At 32.6% G+C, this 18,549-nt stretch overlaps 1 protein-coding gene and 1 long non-coding RNA gene across 5 annotated transcripts in view; one reads left to right on the top strand and one right to left on the bottom strand.

Moving 5' to 3' along the window:
* LOC127720601 (arginine-glutamic acid dipeptide repeats protein-like) overlaps positions 1-11,044 on the top strand; it is a 121,990-nt gene extending 110,946 nt beyond the window's left edge. Inside the window, exons 18-24 of one of the 3 annotated variants that reach the window (XM_052227269.1) lie at positions 904-1,057; positions 1,847-2,088; positions 3,105-3,229; positions 3,877-4,080; positions 4,853-5,110; positions 7,144-7,313; positions 9,122-11,044. In XM_052227269.1, coding sequence (XP_052083229.1) covers positions 904-1,057; positions 1,847-2,088; positions 3,105-3,229; positions 3,877-4,080; positions 4,853-5,110; positions 7,144-7,313; positions 9,122-9,208 — 1,240 coding nt within the window. In that variant the 3' untranslated portion in view covers positions 9,209-11,044. Of the gene's footprint in view, positions 1-903; positions 1,070-1,846; positions 2,089-3,104; positions 3,230-3,876; positions 4,081-4,852; positions 5,111-5,174; positions 5,346-7,143; positions 7,314-9,121 lie in introns of all 3 variants that reach the window. The other 2 variants (XM_052227271.1, XM_052227268.1) reach the window with 2 other exon arrangements.
* LOC127720606 (uncharacterized) overlaps positions 1-17,202 on the bottom strand; it is a 41,401-nt gene extending 24,199 nt beyond the window's left edge. For both annotated transcript variants that reach the window (XR_007990895.1, XR_007990894.1), the window contains exon 1: positions 17,025-17,202. This is a non-coding gene — a long non-coding RNA (uncharacterized LOC127720606). The remainder of the gene's footprint in view (positions 1-17,024) is intronic.
* Positions 17,203-18,549: the final 1,347 nt, after the last annotated feature.

Below are 18,549 nucleotides of genomic sequence, written 5' to 3'. Positions count from 1 at the left end.
TTGATGATTGGTATATAGTTTTCTCATGACAAGTTACAGATCAAGTTTAAATTTTGTTCTGGTCTGATGATTTTGTGCAGATTTATGGTCCTTGGACTTAGAAAATTCACTCAAATAATCAATTTTCAAATTTTTTGTTCATCATGCTTGAAGATATTGACTTGATATTTGTTATATAGTTTACATCATGACAAGTTATAGATCAAGTTAGCATTTTGTTCCAGTACAATGAATTTTTAACCGATAGGGGACTATATATTGCCAGGCAATACTCACAGAACGCTTGTTCTAAATAAGATACTTTTTAAATGTTACTACTTGTAACAAGTATACATATGTATAAAAATGTGTCATATAAATTTAAACTCTAGAACAACATGAACAACAGAATATAACCACCTCATTGTTCTACATGTAGTTGTTAGTGTGCAGGAGCTTAAGGTCTGGATCCCTAGCAAAGCCAAATCAAAGACAGTTTCAGTCATATCAGTATGGTTGAAACAGAAACTTCATTTTATAATAACATGGTGCTGTCCTAAATATGCATACATGTAATATTTGCCACTGGACATTAAGCTCAATTATCATAAGAAAATAAATATTTTATTGTGCCTGTTAAAAACATTTTTTTTTGTACACAACAAAGTAAAATAAATGAACCTTGTTATGTTTGTATGTAGTGAGAAACTATTTTTATAAAGCAATACACAGTTGTCTACAGATCACAGCAAGATTATAATTTTTCAGAGATATGGGTAACCTTTAAAAGGATGTGTTACATGAAGAAATATTGTTTGGTAATTTAACAAAACTTACATTGAATTTTCAATATTAGCCTTTGGTAACAGGTATTATTCCTTAAGTTTTTCATTATTTACATTTCATATTTTTAACTATTTACAGATTGTTACGAATACTTGCCAGGGGAGATAATAACTCCTGTTCACGCTGTGATTTCATATTTAAAGCGCCTGTCGATTCTAAGTTGGCACAGAAACGTCAGGCTCCGTCGACTCCAGCACCCCCTGTCCAAACACCAATCAAGGTCGAGGAAAAGGTATTTTTAGCTGTACGTGTGATTTGTGTCTGTTCCTCTAAGACAGTACTCAAACACGCTTTAAATTTTGTTTGTTTGTGTGTGTGTGTGCTTTTTATCTATAATAATTAAATAATGAGTAAGATAGATATGAGATAAAGGATATTCATGAGTTGTACAGGATCTTGAGTTCATAGATGGATATGAAAGAAAGGATATTCATGAGTTGTACAGGATCTTGAGTTCATTTTTTAAAAACACTCCAAACAAGTTGCCATAAAGTCATCATAGATACCAGGATTAAAATTTTGTTTGCCAGTAACGGCTTTTGTCTGCAAAAGACTCATCAGTGAAGCTTGAATCCAAAAAGTTGTAAAAGCCAAAAAAATATGAAGTTGAAGAGCAATGAGGAAGGACCCAAAATTCTGAAATACAGCTCTGAGTAATGCTTTTACTGATCTGTTGTTTAACTTTTTTGATAAACTTGTGCTTTGAATGTATTCATTTTTCCTTTGTTGAAATTCTTTCAAGGGGTTATTAGGTCAGATAAAATTATTTTCTTTGATTATTTGAAACGTTGAGACCTTGCTTTCTAATGTCATTGTATATAAAAAAAAGAGTATGAAAATGATTTAGAGCACATAACACATTATTGGATTAACCTTCATCAGGCTCATACTGGGGATTTAGAGTTGGTGAAGTCCAAACATGAAAAAACATCAAAAACATGACTGATAAAAAGTAACAATGTACACCAACTAACATGCAATTTAATAAAGATAGGTTTGAAATGTAAATTTGTAATTATAGAAGAAGCCTGACACACCGCCTCCTAATGCTACAGCAGACGCACAGATTATTAGTAATGTTCCTTCATCTCATTATGAACGGCCAAGATCATACCATGACACACCAGCATTACGACAACTGGGCGAATATGCCAAGCCTCACACCATGGGAGATCCCTCTAGACCACATCCGTATGGACATATGCCACCAAATATGGACCCATTATTAGCCTATAGGATGTATCCTCCAGGCTCCAGGGAAAGGTAGGTCTTAGTCCAGTAACATTAGATAAATTTAAAGCATTTTTGGTACTTTCAACCTTGCCTTTTTGTTTTTGTGAATAATAGCCCAAAGTATTCCTTTTTAAGAGGGTCTTTTTGACAACATGGTTTTAGTTTAAACTTTGCATAGAATTGATAGAATAGAAGGGATATAACATAAAGTCCTTACATATATCTTGATTAAAAACCTAAGAAAAGTGCTTTTATTGCTGTTATATATCTCAAAATCACAGTGAGGCCTTCAACAAGGAGCAAATCCTTAACACCTATGCTTTTCACTGGTTCAAGCAAGATTCTATACTAGAAATTGATACTGGTACATGGGTGCATTGAAGAGAAATACAGACTAAATACCAGGCTAAGAAAGCTACAAAATAATGTCATAATTTTGCCCAACAATATCTCACTGTAAATAATGGAAACAAGACAAACATTAAGACAACCACATGGCACATCAAGACGTTTGTTTGATGACCCTGCAGAAAATATAGTTTTTCTTCTAATTGATAAAATATTAGTGATTGACTGCTTCAAACAAACTACCTTTGTATTTAGCTCTTTTGTGCCAACTTCGCCATTATTTTCTGACATTGCTGATTATCTTAGGTTGATGTAATGGCAACAATCTATATTCACATTATTTTTCTATTTGCAAAATTAGAAGTTGCATAAATAGAATTAGGGCTATTCCAGAACTGATTGTATGTGGGACCAGAAGGCATTTCTATTAAAATTAATCAGCATTGTTTTGATCTAAATATTTTTTTTGCTGATATTGCTGACTGACATGAAATTTTAACAACAAAAAATCTTAAATTCAGATATTAATTTACATGATAATTGAAAGACTGCACATATGCAAAAAGTGTGAACATGCTCAAAAAGTGGGCACATACACAAATGGTGTGTATATACACAAAAAGTGTGCTCATACACAAAAATTGTGTTCACACACAAATAGTGTTTTAGTAGTAATAAGAAGAGTTTTTTAATTGCAGGCTAGAGTTAGAGTTGGAAAGAGACAAGCGTGAAAGAGATGCCAGAGAACGGGAAATTAGAGAAAGAGAAATCAGAGAAATGGAGATGAGGGAGAAGTTAAAAGAAATAGAAATGAAACCTCCAGGTAAACATTCCATATCAACAAAAATACTGGAAAGACACTTTTATTTTGCATTTTTGAAAATTAAGTATTTTTCAGTTTTGCAAAAAGCTTGTGTGGATTATTCTGTTATCCTATTTTATAAGGCTTAACTACATTTAAGCCAGATCTGTTTTTGTAACCGAAATTTTGTGAATTAAAAATTTAAAGATAATGATTGTGCATGTTAATTTAGCATAAAGGCTGATATTTTGTATATATACCATATTTGATACCAACATGAATCAGATGTGGCTGACTATAATCTTAGTGTTGAGTTCAGGACTTGTCACTGAAATGTTATACTGTGGATTCATTAGTATTTTTTGGATACCAATTTTCGTGGATTTTGTGAGTAAATGTGAACCATGAATTCATATGTTTAACGAAGTGTATTTTTTCTTTTAGGCTTGTAAGCAGACAAAACCACAAAATCAAATATCCAAGAAAAAAAATTTTTTCTGAAATCCACAAAAATAGTTACCCACAAAATTAAATGAATCCACAGTATTTCATTGATGAGTTCAGAACTTGTCACTGAAAAGTCACACATGTATCTATAAGCACTACACACTGTACAGGAATTAAAAAAAAGGGATTTCAGATTAAGACAAGTGTTTGTATATTCATAGGTTTAGAAAGGTTGCTTCCACCCGGTGCTAACCCCATGGATCCACATTGGTTAGAAATTCAGAGACGATTCGGTGGTTATCCTCCATCAGGACAGTTGATGCCACCAGGCAACCCTGGTGGCCATCACCTCCCTGGAGTGTATCCTCCCACCAGTCTGGCTAGTGATCTGATGCAGAGAGAAAGAGAAAGGCTGGAGAGATTAGGTAAGATGGTTTATCTCTTTGTTAGGAATTCATAAAAACAAACAAACAAACAAAAAAGGAAATTAAAGAATATGACTTTTTTATTTCACTTGATGAGTGCAGTATCTGAATCGCCTTATTGTTGAAAGATTGGAGATTGTAAAATTGTAAAAAATGATATATTAAAGCTTAAGATTTACTGAATTAAAAAATCATAATAGATTGACAAAATGTATCATAGAAACCTGACATAAGTATAGATGCTTACTTTAAAGTACAACACATAGTTCAAATGTATTCATTTGTTGCAGTATGTCCTGAATATGAATTCTTGATACGGTTTACCATTACTTAATTGAATTCAGAACAAAATAGTTACATGTTCCATTGAACCACAGAATATCTCTATGCAGGTCTTGGAAAAAACCTTATACTATGTCTAATTCATGTGATATGCTGGATTTTGCCTTTTGTGTATATGTATATATATATATATATAGCTTTTGTACTGATGATTTACAGAAAATGGATGGGGGATGCTAAGAAACACAGAAATAGGGAAAAGATGAGAAATTGATTTATTTATTTGATGCATTGATATAATACAATGATTAAACATGTGAATATTATTCTTAGACCAGTGTTTTGCAAAGGTTAAAATTTAAGGAAAATCCGATAATACCAGAAATTTACAGATTTCGTTTTGTTTTTTGCCAGCATGCATTTCAAATAAGATGGCTTAAAGTAAAAGTGTTGGGAATTGAAATTGTTAAAAATTGTCTTGTCCCTATAGGGTTACCCCCACTCCAAACAGCAGAGATGGCGTATGCAAATACCTTAGAAAGATTATCCATGGAAAGAATGCAAGCAGAGAGGCTTGCCATGGTCGATCCCATGGCTCAGTATGGGATGGCTCAAAGACTGGCAGGACACACCCACAATCATGCACACAACCACACCCACCTTCATCTACATGGGCAAGATCATGCACAACAGCCGCCACTCCACCCGCTGTTTCCCCATCAGCATCATCTGATGCCCCTCCCCCCAGGTAAGGAAAGTTGTTATGTTTTTTCGTTGTTTTCTCTAATTACTACCAATTTGTGTTCTTCCAGATATTCTACAAAATGACCAAATGACTGGGCGAATGATATACCAAATATACTCACAACGCCTCACTAATGAACAAATCTACCTGCAAAGGGTTACAAATGAATGTATACTTCAAACAAAGCATGAACGAAGCTTGCTAGATCCAGCCTCGCATTTGGTCTATCAATTTTCCCGTAAGTCCTCTGGGAGTCTTAACTTTCTGGATGTTTGCTTTTTTTTTCTTTTTTTTTTCTTTTTTTAATGGCTGTCTCAGACTTTTGTTTTCATGAAAAGTGACAAACATATTTAGTAATACTGAAAATTTTAAAGAAAACATTCTGTATATATGAAATGAAAATTTTCGTTAATCCTAAAATTTTTGAGTTTAGATTTGACTCTCAATAATAAACAGCTTAATTTACTTTTAATTTTGCTTGTGCTCACAAAGTTTAACAGGAAATTTTTTTTATGAATTTGATTATTTTTTTTTTTTACCTTTTTCTGCTTGTTAATTTCAAACAGCTGAAAATTATTGACAAAACTAAAAATGTTGAATGTATAACTGAGACGAGCCTTAGTTTTGTTGTAGTTTGGCTGTACTATATAATTGTTGTACATTATTTGCTTGTTGGCATTAAAACTGTACATTGATTTGTGACCCACATTAGTGAGGCAGATCACATGACAGTATACTGTAACTATTTTTAGAATTGTGTGTAAAATGGTTTTATTTAAGTGAATAGATACTTTACTTCAGATAAAGAATTGTGGTTACAGTATACTTTCATGAACAATTTAAACTATACATTTTTATTACTCATCATTTGCACCTCAACTGTTCCTTACAAATTGTTTTTTTCCCAAGAGTTTATAGAGTGATGAGAATTTGAGTTTTATTAGATGGTTAGATATACTGTGGATTCATTAAGGAACAATTATATTTTGATACCTGATTTCATAGTTTTGAAATTTCTGCCAAACGGCCTATAGGAATTAAAAGCCTACAGGAATTAACAGCTGGTAGGAATTGACAACCTGTATGAATTAGCAGCCTACAGGAATAAACAACTTATGGGAATTGACAACCTATAGGAAATAACAGCTTATCGGAATTAACAGTCTGTAGGAATTAGTATTTTGTTGAAGACGTAAAATTTTAATTCAAAATTTTAATTCAATTTTACCTTTACCCATGAAATCCACAAAAACTGATCCCCCACAAATTGTTATGAATCCACAGTATGTAGTTCTGTTCAATTATTGGCTATAACATTATTGTAAACAAATAAATATACTCTTAACATTTCTCCTTGGAACATTTGAGGTGAAATTAAATGCAAATCATATTATAACATGTTTGTATTAGATTTTGGATTTTCAAATATATTGTCCTCAAGCATTACTGAAGAGACATTAATTGTTGAAATGCTCATCTGGTGCAGTAAAATTTGTACTGTTTATGATATTAAATGAAGATTGATGAAATCTTCAGTTGAAAGGAAACACGAGATCAATGATATTTCTATATAACAGACATTAAAAAAATGAGATGTCAGGAGACAGATGGACCAAGCAGTATCAAGAAACAGCAAGGGAGAATGCAAAACATGACATGATGGCTTCAAAATTAAAATTTAATTGTCAGTTAGACACTTGAAACTTCTAATGAAATTACTCTTGTTATATCTCCTGTAGAAATAGTGTAAATTCAGAAATTATTGCATGTATTTATTATTACGAGTTTTGAAGAATGGACAAAAATGTAAGATTTATTATTGCAATTTCAGGAATATCGGCATACAGATGTATGTATCAGAAATATGAATGCGAGTTCTTATTATTGCGATACTCTCCTAGTCACATTATTCGCATTAATAAAAAAAAACAATAATTTCTGAATTTACAGTAGTTATTAAACATATAGTTTATTGTTGTCATAGTTTATTTCAATGTCTGTAGTATATACTGATTACTGACTGTTATATTTATTAGGAGCTGACCCACTAGGTGGTGGCCTACCGGGATCCAGTACACCTGTGTCTCTTCCCTCCCCTCTTGTACATGGTCTTCCTCCACATGCTGGACTCCTTTCAAACAGGGAACAAGAAATGTTACAAAGTGATCTCTACAGAAGGGCTTATGACCCTGCATTTGCTCATCAGGTTAGTATTCTCATATTCATAATTTAGATTAGATAAGAGTTATTTTTCTTCCTATATAAAGGTATACACAGAAGTGCCACTGGTATGAGTAACTTTTATGGAATGTCAAAATATCAATGGTGTGCAATTTTGCGGAGCTAATATCACAATGGGTAGAAATTTAAATGTCAATGGGTCCTAAATCTTCATCTTCTGTTTGATAAGATGTCTGTAATACCTGTTCTAATTTTTTTAATAATATGAATGATGTGGTTTACATCTAAAGATGTCATAGATTGTATTTCTGATAGCTGATTATGATTTTCCTATGAAATATATGAATGAGTAGGGATTTTTGCAAACATCAATATATGGATTGGGTCGTTTTTTAAACCCTATCCTGACAAGTTCGAATCTCACATTGGATTTGACTTAGTTCTGGATACTTACCTGACAAGTTCCAATCTCACAATGGATTTGACTTTATAGTTAAGGATACTTTTCTGATAATTTCACTTCTCCTAATGGGTTTAACTTAGTATTGGAAATTTTACAAATAATTCATGCTGCAAAACAAACAAAACAGATGTAATTAGTTAAAAAAAACACAAATAAACAAAACAAAACAAAAAGAAGCAGTTCTCTTGAAAAGGTTTAACATGATCTATATAGACTTATGATTATCCTTTGATTGAGTCAAGCTATTTCAGTTGATATTTTATAGTGTGTCTTTCTATGTTGTGATGTTACACTATTGTTTCAGAAAAAGGGTGAAGGTTTGGTACCATTAAAACTTTAAAACCCGCTGCATTTGTTTGCACCTGTCCTAAGTCAGGAATCTGATGTTCAGTAGTTGTCGTTTGTTGATGTGGTTCATAAGTGTTTCTCGTTTCTTGTTTTTTATATAGATTAGACCGTTGGTTTTCCCGTTTGAATGGTTTTACACTAGTAATTTTGGGGGCCCTTTATAGCTTACTGTTCGGTGTGAGCCAAGGCTCTGTGTTGAAGACCGTACTGTGACCTATAATGGTTTACTTTTATAAATTTTGACTTGGATGGAGAGTTGTCTCATTGGCACTCATACCACATCTTCTTATATCTAATTATCACTTATTTGAAATAATGTATACAGTGTATGGGAGATAACCTAGTGATATTTTCTCAGACATTATAATTGACTTTATAAATGTTATTCTTTTCATTTTTATTAGTCATCCTTGTCAGACTGGTACTTAAAGTCAGCATCAAACAGCTATGCGGTATGGGTTTAGGCCGTACAGTGACCTATAGTTGCTAACTTCTATGTCATTTGATCTCTGGGGGAGAGTTGTCTCATTGGCAATCGTACCACATCTTTTTGTTTTGTCTCCAATAACACTTACATTCAGTTATTCCCCCTTTGGCATCAAGCTATAATTACAGAGGCTGCATGATTATGAAGGGTGCAGCTAAAGGTCAAGATGTCCAAAAGACCCCACAAAACAGTGACAAATGTAACATAATTACAAATATGGCAGCTGAGATAATTGAAAAAAAAATCACCAAAAAGGCAATAAAAAAAGGGATACTATTAACTAAAAGTATCAATAGAGACAATTTAACAAAGACGAGAAAAAGGGATACTAAAAGTATCAATAGGGACAATTTAACAAAGACATTTAAATAACATTAGGAACAGTTACAAAAATATAAACATCAGAGAGAGTGATAGCAGCAAAAATTAACAGTAAAAACTGAATATTGAAAAACTTTTTAACTCTTTGAAAATCTTGAATTGATATGTATGATTGTCTAATATCAGGTAATGAAATAGCTTGTTTTTATTTCAGTTATCGGCACAAGCTGCACAGCATGAGGCCATTCAAAGACAGATTGCATTAGAAAGAGAGAGATATGGTCCCCTGCCACCACATTGACAAAAAAGATAGTGACTTTTAAACTGTGGATGGGACCAGTTTGCCTCAAAAATATTAATGTTTGTTCTTAGTATGATTTACTGGATTTGAGGGAATTACTGAACAAAATGGATGTTAATAAAAATAATGTTTTTCTCTCAAAATGAAGGAGGCAAGTTTCATCTTTATTAGGCAAAACAGAAATAAATACAAATAGTTTTTATTGCATTGATGAATGATGAAACTTTGCAAAGGATGTTTAAGATAGAATAATGATTCGTTGATGAAGAATGACATTTTCCAAATTTTTGGAACAAAGTGAAAGATATAGCTAATATTGATTCACTTTGATAATGGAAGGAAACGGTTGAAAAGTTTATTAAATGGAATATATCTAAATGCAGTGATATACTTTGTGTTGTAATTTTTATAACAAGGCATTATTTAAATATGACAAGGTGCAATTAAATGGCATGTGCAAACTAAGTGGTGTCAGTCCTCCACAAGGATGTGTTCCATGATCAATAACAAACTGTCATCTATCGTTGAGGAATGATCCAAAATAAACTGTGAGATTCAAATGCATTTAATGGCAAAACATTTATTTATCAAAGTCACATGACATGTGTACATAATTGAAGAATTCCATTCGCATTGACAGTATTAGTTTATTTATAGACTAAGTGTTTTTATGTTGTATATTTCTTTTCATTAGACGTAAGATTATTTCAGTGATGAATGAAATCCATTTGCAATGTTATTTTCCATGTAATATATATAATTGTTGATTGTAATTCATACAAATTTATTCTTTAAACAAGATGACCCTTTCCCATAGAACACCATCTTGAATGAGACCAGTGTATTTCCAGTTTGCACTGGTACTGAAAAAAATAAAATATCAAGATTGTGTTATTGCTTCTTTTAATCACAAAATCTATTTAAAAATAATTTTGAGGCACATTTTTGGTTGGTATAATATGTGTATCTCTTTAAATTATTTTTATGCAAATTTCTTATGAAGATATTCTCAACTTTAAGATCTAAAATTAGCTCTCTTGGTATATAATTTTCTGAAAAGGTAAGAGTAAAATCTTAAAGAAGTGGATTTTAAAAATTAGTGCCAGATGTTGCACTACAAATTATGGTTTATTTTCATTTTATTACGTATCCACAGTGAGCAGTGCACGACTTCAGAAAAAGTTGTTTTCTGAACAATTTTAATTTTTTTTAGCCTTGATTAATTCATCACTTCAATCTAGGATCTTTTATCAGACTTGGTTGTACCTCATGTTTCAATTTGATTAGTCAAATAAGAAAATCAACCATTTATCTCTTCAAAATGGTGGCCAAGGGGAATAACTCATACTCAAATTACACCGTATCAAAACCTATCTACATATGTAATGGGTGGACAATCAAGAAATTTGTTCACCTTGTGACCACATTTACTGTGGATAGGTGAAAAAAAACTAAATCAACCAGAGCTGTTTTATACAAGTAAATAGTTTTCTGCAAAAAGGCCTATTAAAAGATATAATTTTAACATCTTTAGCTAAAGAATATTTCCTATGACACACTTTGGAAACTCAACTTGATAGGATAATAAAATTGTTTAATTCTGATGGGTTTATGGACCAAATCATTGAATAATTAAGGATGAACAATCCCTCTCCCTCCAAAAAAAGTGACTAGGGCATCTTTTAAAGTAAGAGGTTGTATAGGTATAATTACAGTATTCAAATAATATACAGAATTCTAACAATTGACTGGATTCTGCAGTTTTTGCTGCAACAATTAAATCAGTTTGCGGTAAGTGTATGCATAAAAATAATAATGTGTTGATGAAAAATTTAACATGTTCTTTATTTAAGGCCATAATAAAAGCTTAACTTGATTTCAGTAGTGCCATCCTCGGCATGTTCATTTTCAACCTAGAAACAGGTTATTTCTAAATGATAAACATTAAAAAGAATAAAAGAAAAAAATTGTCAGCCTGTAGTTTTTGGAAAGATTGGAACTTTATTTTCAATTCTTTCCTATGGCATCACCAGGATGTAGCAATATTAGACACTACATCTACATACACTGAAATATAGTTCCAAATACTTGCCATGTATATGTCGATTTGCAAAAATGAACTTAAAGAGGGTTAATTTAAAACTCCATCCTTTCATGTCAATTTCATGTACCGGCCGGGGCAAACCATAGACTTTTTAATGGGTATTTGATGCTTCTCCACTAACATGATTAAGCATGCAGCATTAAGGAGTAAAAGCAAAGACTGGGCGGCTTGGAGACAGAATAATGTGTCCAGGTAGGGTTACATGTCTTCCTGCAGATTGTTGCCTTGGGAACTAGCACGTTAAAAATTCGGCTTAATGTGTTGGTCCAGTACAAAGCAGGGTTAATATTCAAATATCATTAACATGTTCTCTTCCTGAATATGAATTTAATTTGCCACTGGACATTAAGCAGCCATCCATCATCATCATGTCAATTTTAATCGACCAAACTTTTAATCACATGACATCACATTACTGCAACACAGACGGCTCTATTCTAACAATAATCAAGAGGTGGAAGATACAAAAGGGACATTAAAAACTCATAAGAGAAACAAGATGTAAGTTAAAAAAAAAACGACAAATAGACAAACAAAAGTCTCAAAAACACTACATAGAAAACTAAAGACTAGCAATATGAACCCTTTAAACAACTGGGGTTAATCTTGTATGTTCAGAACTTCCAGAAAGGTAGACAGACCCTACTCTAATCTTCTAACAGTAAAATAATATAACTTTGTTTCTATGTCAATTGATAGTTGCATAAAACAGTTTACATGTAAATAAGGCAGTGGCTATTTTACTGGCTACACACTTGTCACAATGTGTTAGTGCAAAGTGTATACTAAATTTGATTTAAATCTATTAAAAGGTGTTGAATGAGGGACAATTTCGGAAGTTTTTGACAATGTCAGTTTCTGCTGCTTGTCATCTCAAATGCGTACTGCCATTCGCAAATGTATATAGTTGCAAGATATAAAACACGTAGATACATGTACATGTAATGATGAAACAACTTGACTAACCAGTGGATGAAGGTTTGTGGTCTTTGCGCCATGAACACAGCAGTACTTTATTGCGCCATAGACTAGATCGTTATTAAAGGTTTTGTTTGGTACTATAGTTTTCTTAAATTTTATAATCCTTGAATCACGTTTCCACAGCTGCACATAGTTGTCCTTTTCAAAGTGCTCCAAAACCTACTTTAGCTCTTCATATTAGTTGGAATGTAGCGTTTATTTCAAGTTTTTTTGACAATGAAGTGTTGTCATCCATTTTCGAACGTCAATGATTTTATTAAAAAAAATTATTTCATTTAGCCTGAGAAACAATCTAAAATAAAACCGACAAAATAGCAAAACTCTACCTAAAACTCTATTTTGCCGTCTGTATACCCATAATGGGAGGGACGGACAGACGGAAGGACTGACGAACGGACAGGGGTAAAACAATATGCCCTCCAACTTTCAGTTGCGGTGGCATAACAATAAACAATAAAAACAAATATGATATATACAGCAACAAACTACAACCACTGAAATACAGGATCCTGACTTGGGACAGGCACATACAGAATGTGGCGGGGTTAAACGTGTTTGCTGGCGCCAAACTTTCCCCCTGTATCTTGGACAGTGGTGTTACAGTACAACATACGAACAAACTATACAAACCAGTTGCTAACATGGATAAGGGCTTAACTCATCAGATCTATACAAAGCAGAAAAACAACTAACTAAATCACAGACCGGACATGGCAGGGAATTTATACATCGCTCACAACAAAAAAGACCCAAATAGATATAAGATGTGGTATGAGTGCCAATGAGACAACTCTCCATCCAAGTCAAAATTTATAAAATTAAACCATTATAGGTCAAAGTACGGTCTTCAACACGGAGCCTTGGCTCACACCGAACAGTAAGCTATAAAGAGCCCCAAAAATACTAGTGTAAAACCATTCAAACGGGAAAACCAACGGTCTAATCTATATGAGAAACGAGAAACACTTATGAACCACATCAACAAACGACAACTACTGAACATCAGATTCCTGACTTAGGACAGGTGCAAACAAATGCAGCAGGTTTAAACGTTTTAATGGTACCAAACCTTCACCCTTTTTCCTGAAACAATAGTGTAGCATCACAACATAGAAAGACACACTATAAAATATCAACTGAAATAGCTTAACTCAATCAAAGGACATATTAACACGAGTGAACATACACTGAACAAATAAATTTGACCTATGATACAATGCAAATACAAAATAAATAAACTAAGGGAAGAATAATAAAAGTAACATGTTATATCGGTATGAAATGTTAAACAATTTAAGAAAAACAATATGCTCGAACAAAAATATCAGCCATTTGCAATAACTTTAAACACAGGTAAATGAAAATAATTTTGTTGTTAGGTATACGTGTACAGTTCCAATAGAGAAAGGAACTATTTTTACAAAATAAATAATTTTGATGTTCATAGTACGAAGTGAAAATTTATAGTAGTACCAAACACTTATCAAAGCTGGTATATAGACCAGATATAACCCTGAATAACATTAAATAACAAAAAAGCATTACAATTAGTATCAACATGTCAAATAAACAAGAAAGTACGATTTGAGAGTACTCGCAGTTACTGACAGCTAGTTAAAAGCCAAAACAATTAATAATAAAAAATCATGCATCAGAGACTAAAATCAACTAAAACACATCCCAGGGAGTTAGTATTTTAACGTCATGGACAGTCAAAGAAGACATGACTTGTGCAATGCCAAAAATAAATGTATCAACAGACAGTAGGATAGTTAGGAGTTTAACCTCTTTATAGATCAAAATGAACGTGGGTGTGTCTTTATACATCCCGTTTGAAAAGAATACAAATTTAGTTTTGTTTTAATTTGCTGATGACAAAATCGATATTAGTGCCAATGTAAACTATATTCAAAGATCTAATTACAACATTGGTAAGATAACCTAAGTTTACTAATTAGTTTATTTAAAGGTTCGATGAGTTTACACGGATCACATAGTGATTTCCGCGCTTTACGTACAATATTACCGTAAAATTTAGGATGTGAAATACCGTTTTTAATCAGTTTTCTACAGGTACAGCCAAATTTACTAATCAAATCTTTGTATCTATGAAAGAACTTAGCAAAAGTTTTACGTAATTTATGGTAACGAAATCCCTGACTTAATAATTTACCAGTGATGCATTGATTACGTTCGTTAAAATCTATGACATCACTACACACACGGGCATAACGAACGAGTTGGGATATATAAACAGTTACTGACTGTTAGTTCATAGCCAATAAGGGAGCTACCATTTGATTTTTAGGGGGGGGGGGGGGGGGGGGGGGGGGGGGCTAGGATGAAATTTGAAAAAAAAGGCAGGACAGGAGTTTTGAGTAAATATAAAAGGCAGGATGAGCAACTTGGCAAAAAAAAGGCAGGATGACAATTTATGTAAAAAAAGTCAGGATAAACTAATAAAAAAAAGGTAGGACTGAATAGAGTGAAAAATAAAAAGGCAGGACAGCGATTACAACTAAAAAAAAATGCAGGACAAAATTTTTCATCCTAGCCCCCCTATAAAAATCAAATAGTAACTCCCTAACAACCAATAAAAAAATTGTGTATCTAAGAATAAAATATCAATCAGTACACATCCAACACCCAATGGATTTAGTGTAAAGACATTAACAGTCGGAGAAAACATGACCTTGTGCAATGCCGAACTATGGATATTTGCATAGTTTAAATGTTAAAGTTTGTGATTAGATCAGTTTAAGTATGCAGTTGTATTACAATTTGCAAGTCTCATTTCCATGTAGACTGTGGTCCTGGCTCAACTTCTCAGCGAGGCGGAGCTAGATTGGGCCGGGATGTCAGGCTAATTTCCATGAAGATTATATGGCCCTGCCCTTCATCATGGGTCATTGACTTTGAAACTTTTACATAGTTGACAAGTTAAATTGCTTAGGTTAGTTTAAAGGGAACCAATTATGATAATAAAGTCAATGATATTTGGTATGCAGTTTAAAAACATTGACATTTGTCATTTCAATGGATGTTATTTGGTCCTGCACCTTCAGTCATGGTTCATTGACTATGAGACTAAATGTTTTGCATAGTTTACATGTTAAATTATTTTCATTTGGATTCAACACTTGCATTATACTATAAAAATTACAAAAATGCGAGACATATCTGTGTCAACAGTTTATTAAAAAAATAATCATAACTTCAAATATGAAAAAATATGTTTTGACACCTTCTTACTGTTTGCCAATACTTTTGATTTTTTCATTATGTTGAATGAAAACAAGGATTTTCGTCACTTTTCTCATGAACTGACCAACATAATTACTACATATTTGGTCAGCATCTTGTAACGTTTGAGCACTTTTTAAAACTGTTTGACACCCACTTCCTGTTCTATACTTGAATTATAAGCACAACAAGAAGTTAAACTTAGCAATATAATTGGATTTGTAGGGGATCAACCATCAAGGTGCGGTGTCAGGGAGCATGGTTTGGCTGTCATTCTACATGTATTTTTGAATTTTGTCTTTGGTATTGGCTGGCCGAAGACAACAAATAATGACCCTTATTTTTGTTGTCCATGAATATAGCTCTCTATTAATTCAGTGAATATTTTTTTCTGTTTTTTTGCTTTTCCGTTCTTATTCATTTCTAATATTTTATTGGATTGAAAGAAGAGAGATGAAATAAACTTTTTGAGTGTTTTATTTTAACTGTTCGATTAATGGTATATAGGAACTAATAATTCAGGCGCAAAAGGTAACATTTTCAGATTTCAGAACATCTAATGTCCATGCAGTATTAATGTGAATGGACTAAATGTATGAACTGTATAGAATCAATTTATCTAGATGTTGGATATATATTGGGACTTGTATTGTACATTACAAATAGTAAAAATTTTCACCAAAAACCAGATACAATTTTTTTAACCTGACAAATTTTATAAAGAACCAATATTGAAAGTAATATTGAAAGTAATTGCGGCCTTGGTCTCACTCATATCTGAACATCATTGAAAAGTAATAACATTAACAGTACCAACTTTACTGCACCAGATGTGCATTTGGACCATAAATGTCTCTTAAGTGATGCTTCAGGCAAAAATATTTGAAAACCGAAACTTGTACAAACGTTCAATAGATCTCTAAATATGGCTACTTTGACAGCTTTTGCATCTTTGCATGAAATTCAAAACTTTCAAGTCTTAAAGCTATGAGCCAAATCTGTACCCATAGAGATAATTTACTCTGTGATGTCTCATGTAAAGACATGTTTTTTATACGACCGCAAACAATTTTGCGGTCGTATATTGGTATCACGTCGTCGTCAGCGTCGTCCGAAGACATTTGGTTTCTGGACAATAACTTTAGTAAATGTAAATAGAAATCTATGAAATTTAAATACAAGGTTTATAACCACAAAAGGAAGGTTGGGATTGATTTTGGGGGTTATAGTCCCATCAGTTTAGGAATTAGGGGCCAAAAAGGGGCCCAAATATGCATTTTTCTAGTTTCCAGACAATAACTTGCGGAACGGTGTATGGATCTCTCTGAAATTATACCACAAGTTTCCATACCACAAAGGGATGGTTAGGATTGGCTTTGGGGGGTTATGGCTCAAACCGTTTAGGAATTACGGGCAAAAAAGGGGAAAAACAAGGGTTTCCTGGTTAATGGACAATTAAAAAAAAGTACAATGTTAAGTTTGGATTACCTCCCTTACACTGCTTTTAAATTATGTATAAAGAAATGTTGTATTGTCTTGAGATGATTAGCTGTCAATTTATTTTTAGAAGTTACTTTTTAAAAATGCTGATTAAGGAATATTTAATATATTAATTTTAGCCATGATTATGTATGTCATTTTCTATTTCAAGACTTTTATGATGTATTTAAATTTAAATGGGTAATTATGGTTGCAAACTTCATTGGAAATTTGAATTGAGATTATGACCATATCTTGAGGGAAAGAATTTTTTTTTTGGAAAAGGGGGAAAGAGGGGGGGGGGGGGGGGGTAAACAAGAAATTGTTAGGGGGGACCATTTTTCCTCATTTCAGATTTCAGAAATTAAAAAGAAAATTTCTTCTCAAATATTTTTTTTTTAAAAGGGGGGGGGGGAGGGTTTTTTTTTTTTTTTTTTTTTTTTTTTGGGTGGGGGGGGGGGGGGTCAATTTGCAACAGCATAGTGTATTGCACGAAAGCAAAAAAAAGGGGGTGGGTAAATTTTTCTTTTTTTTGGGGGGGGGGGGGGTCAATTCGCAACAGCAAAAAATTGAATATAAATTCAAATCATATAACCAATTCTAAGTTCTTTGACTACAGTTATTCTGTGTCAGAAACCTATTATGTGTCAAATATTTAATTACAATCCAAATTCAGACCTGTATCAAAAGCGAATATTGTGTCCATTTTTGCCCCAACTGTTCAGGGTTGGACCTCTGCGGTCGTATCCAGCTGCGCTCGGCGAAGAAATTTATTTTCCCCCATTGTGTAATAAGGCATTAACCCTTTTTTTAAACCATGAATTCACAAATATCAGCAAGAAAATTTGACTTAATTCAATCGTGATGAATCAAAATCTGAGACCAAAGGGAACCACAATAATAATTTTCCTTTTTGCGAAAAGTTTAAATCCAATAAGAATAAAAAAAACCAATAGTTTAGAGACAGTTGAAGGTCTTTCCAACAGCACATCTCATTTGTTTTTAATAAAAAAAAATAGTAAGTTCTGTTTTATGAAGTCACTTCTGATATCAAAACATAGCTTACCTTATGCATTCAAAAATTATACAAATTATAAACTTTACGAAGTTTTTATTGAACAGAAGAATAATTACTATACAAAGATCTTGAAACAAGTTCATCCAGATTTATGTTTTAAGTCATTGGATACGCACGTATTTTTGTAGTGGGATTGAAAGGATATTTATTTGTGTCTTTAAGTGGTACTTCGGAAGAGAAAAAACCTAATATTTATGCATATATGTTAATGGATTATGTGTGTTATTCGTTTGATAAATATTGGATGAAGAATCGTCTAAGAAAAATGAAATGGTGCAACTAGAATTTTCCAGTTGTATAACACTTTAGTCTAGGTTATTTAACTAATAAGGGTGTGCTCGATTACAAGTCATTTCGGAAACAAAATGTGATTCTATATTTCAAACCATTCTATTAGATGAAAACAGTGTTTCATGCATAACCCAAGAATTTTCTTTCCCTTTACTTGTTACAACG

Source organism: Mytilus californianus, unplaced genomic scaffold (genome assembly GCF_021869535.1).
Source record: "Mytilus californianus isolate M0D057914Y unplaced genomic scaffold, xbMytCali1.0.p SCAF_11, whole genome shotgun sequence".
Lineage (NCBI taxonomy): Eukaryota > Metazoa > Mollusca > Bivalvia > Mytilida > Mytilidae > Mytilus > Mytilus californianus.
This window is presented reverse-complemented; position numbering and strand designations above follow the sequence as displayed.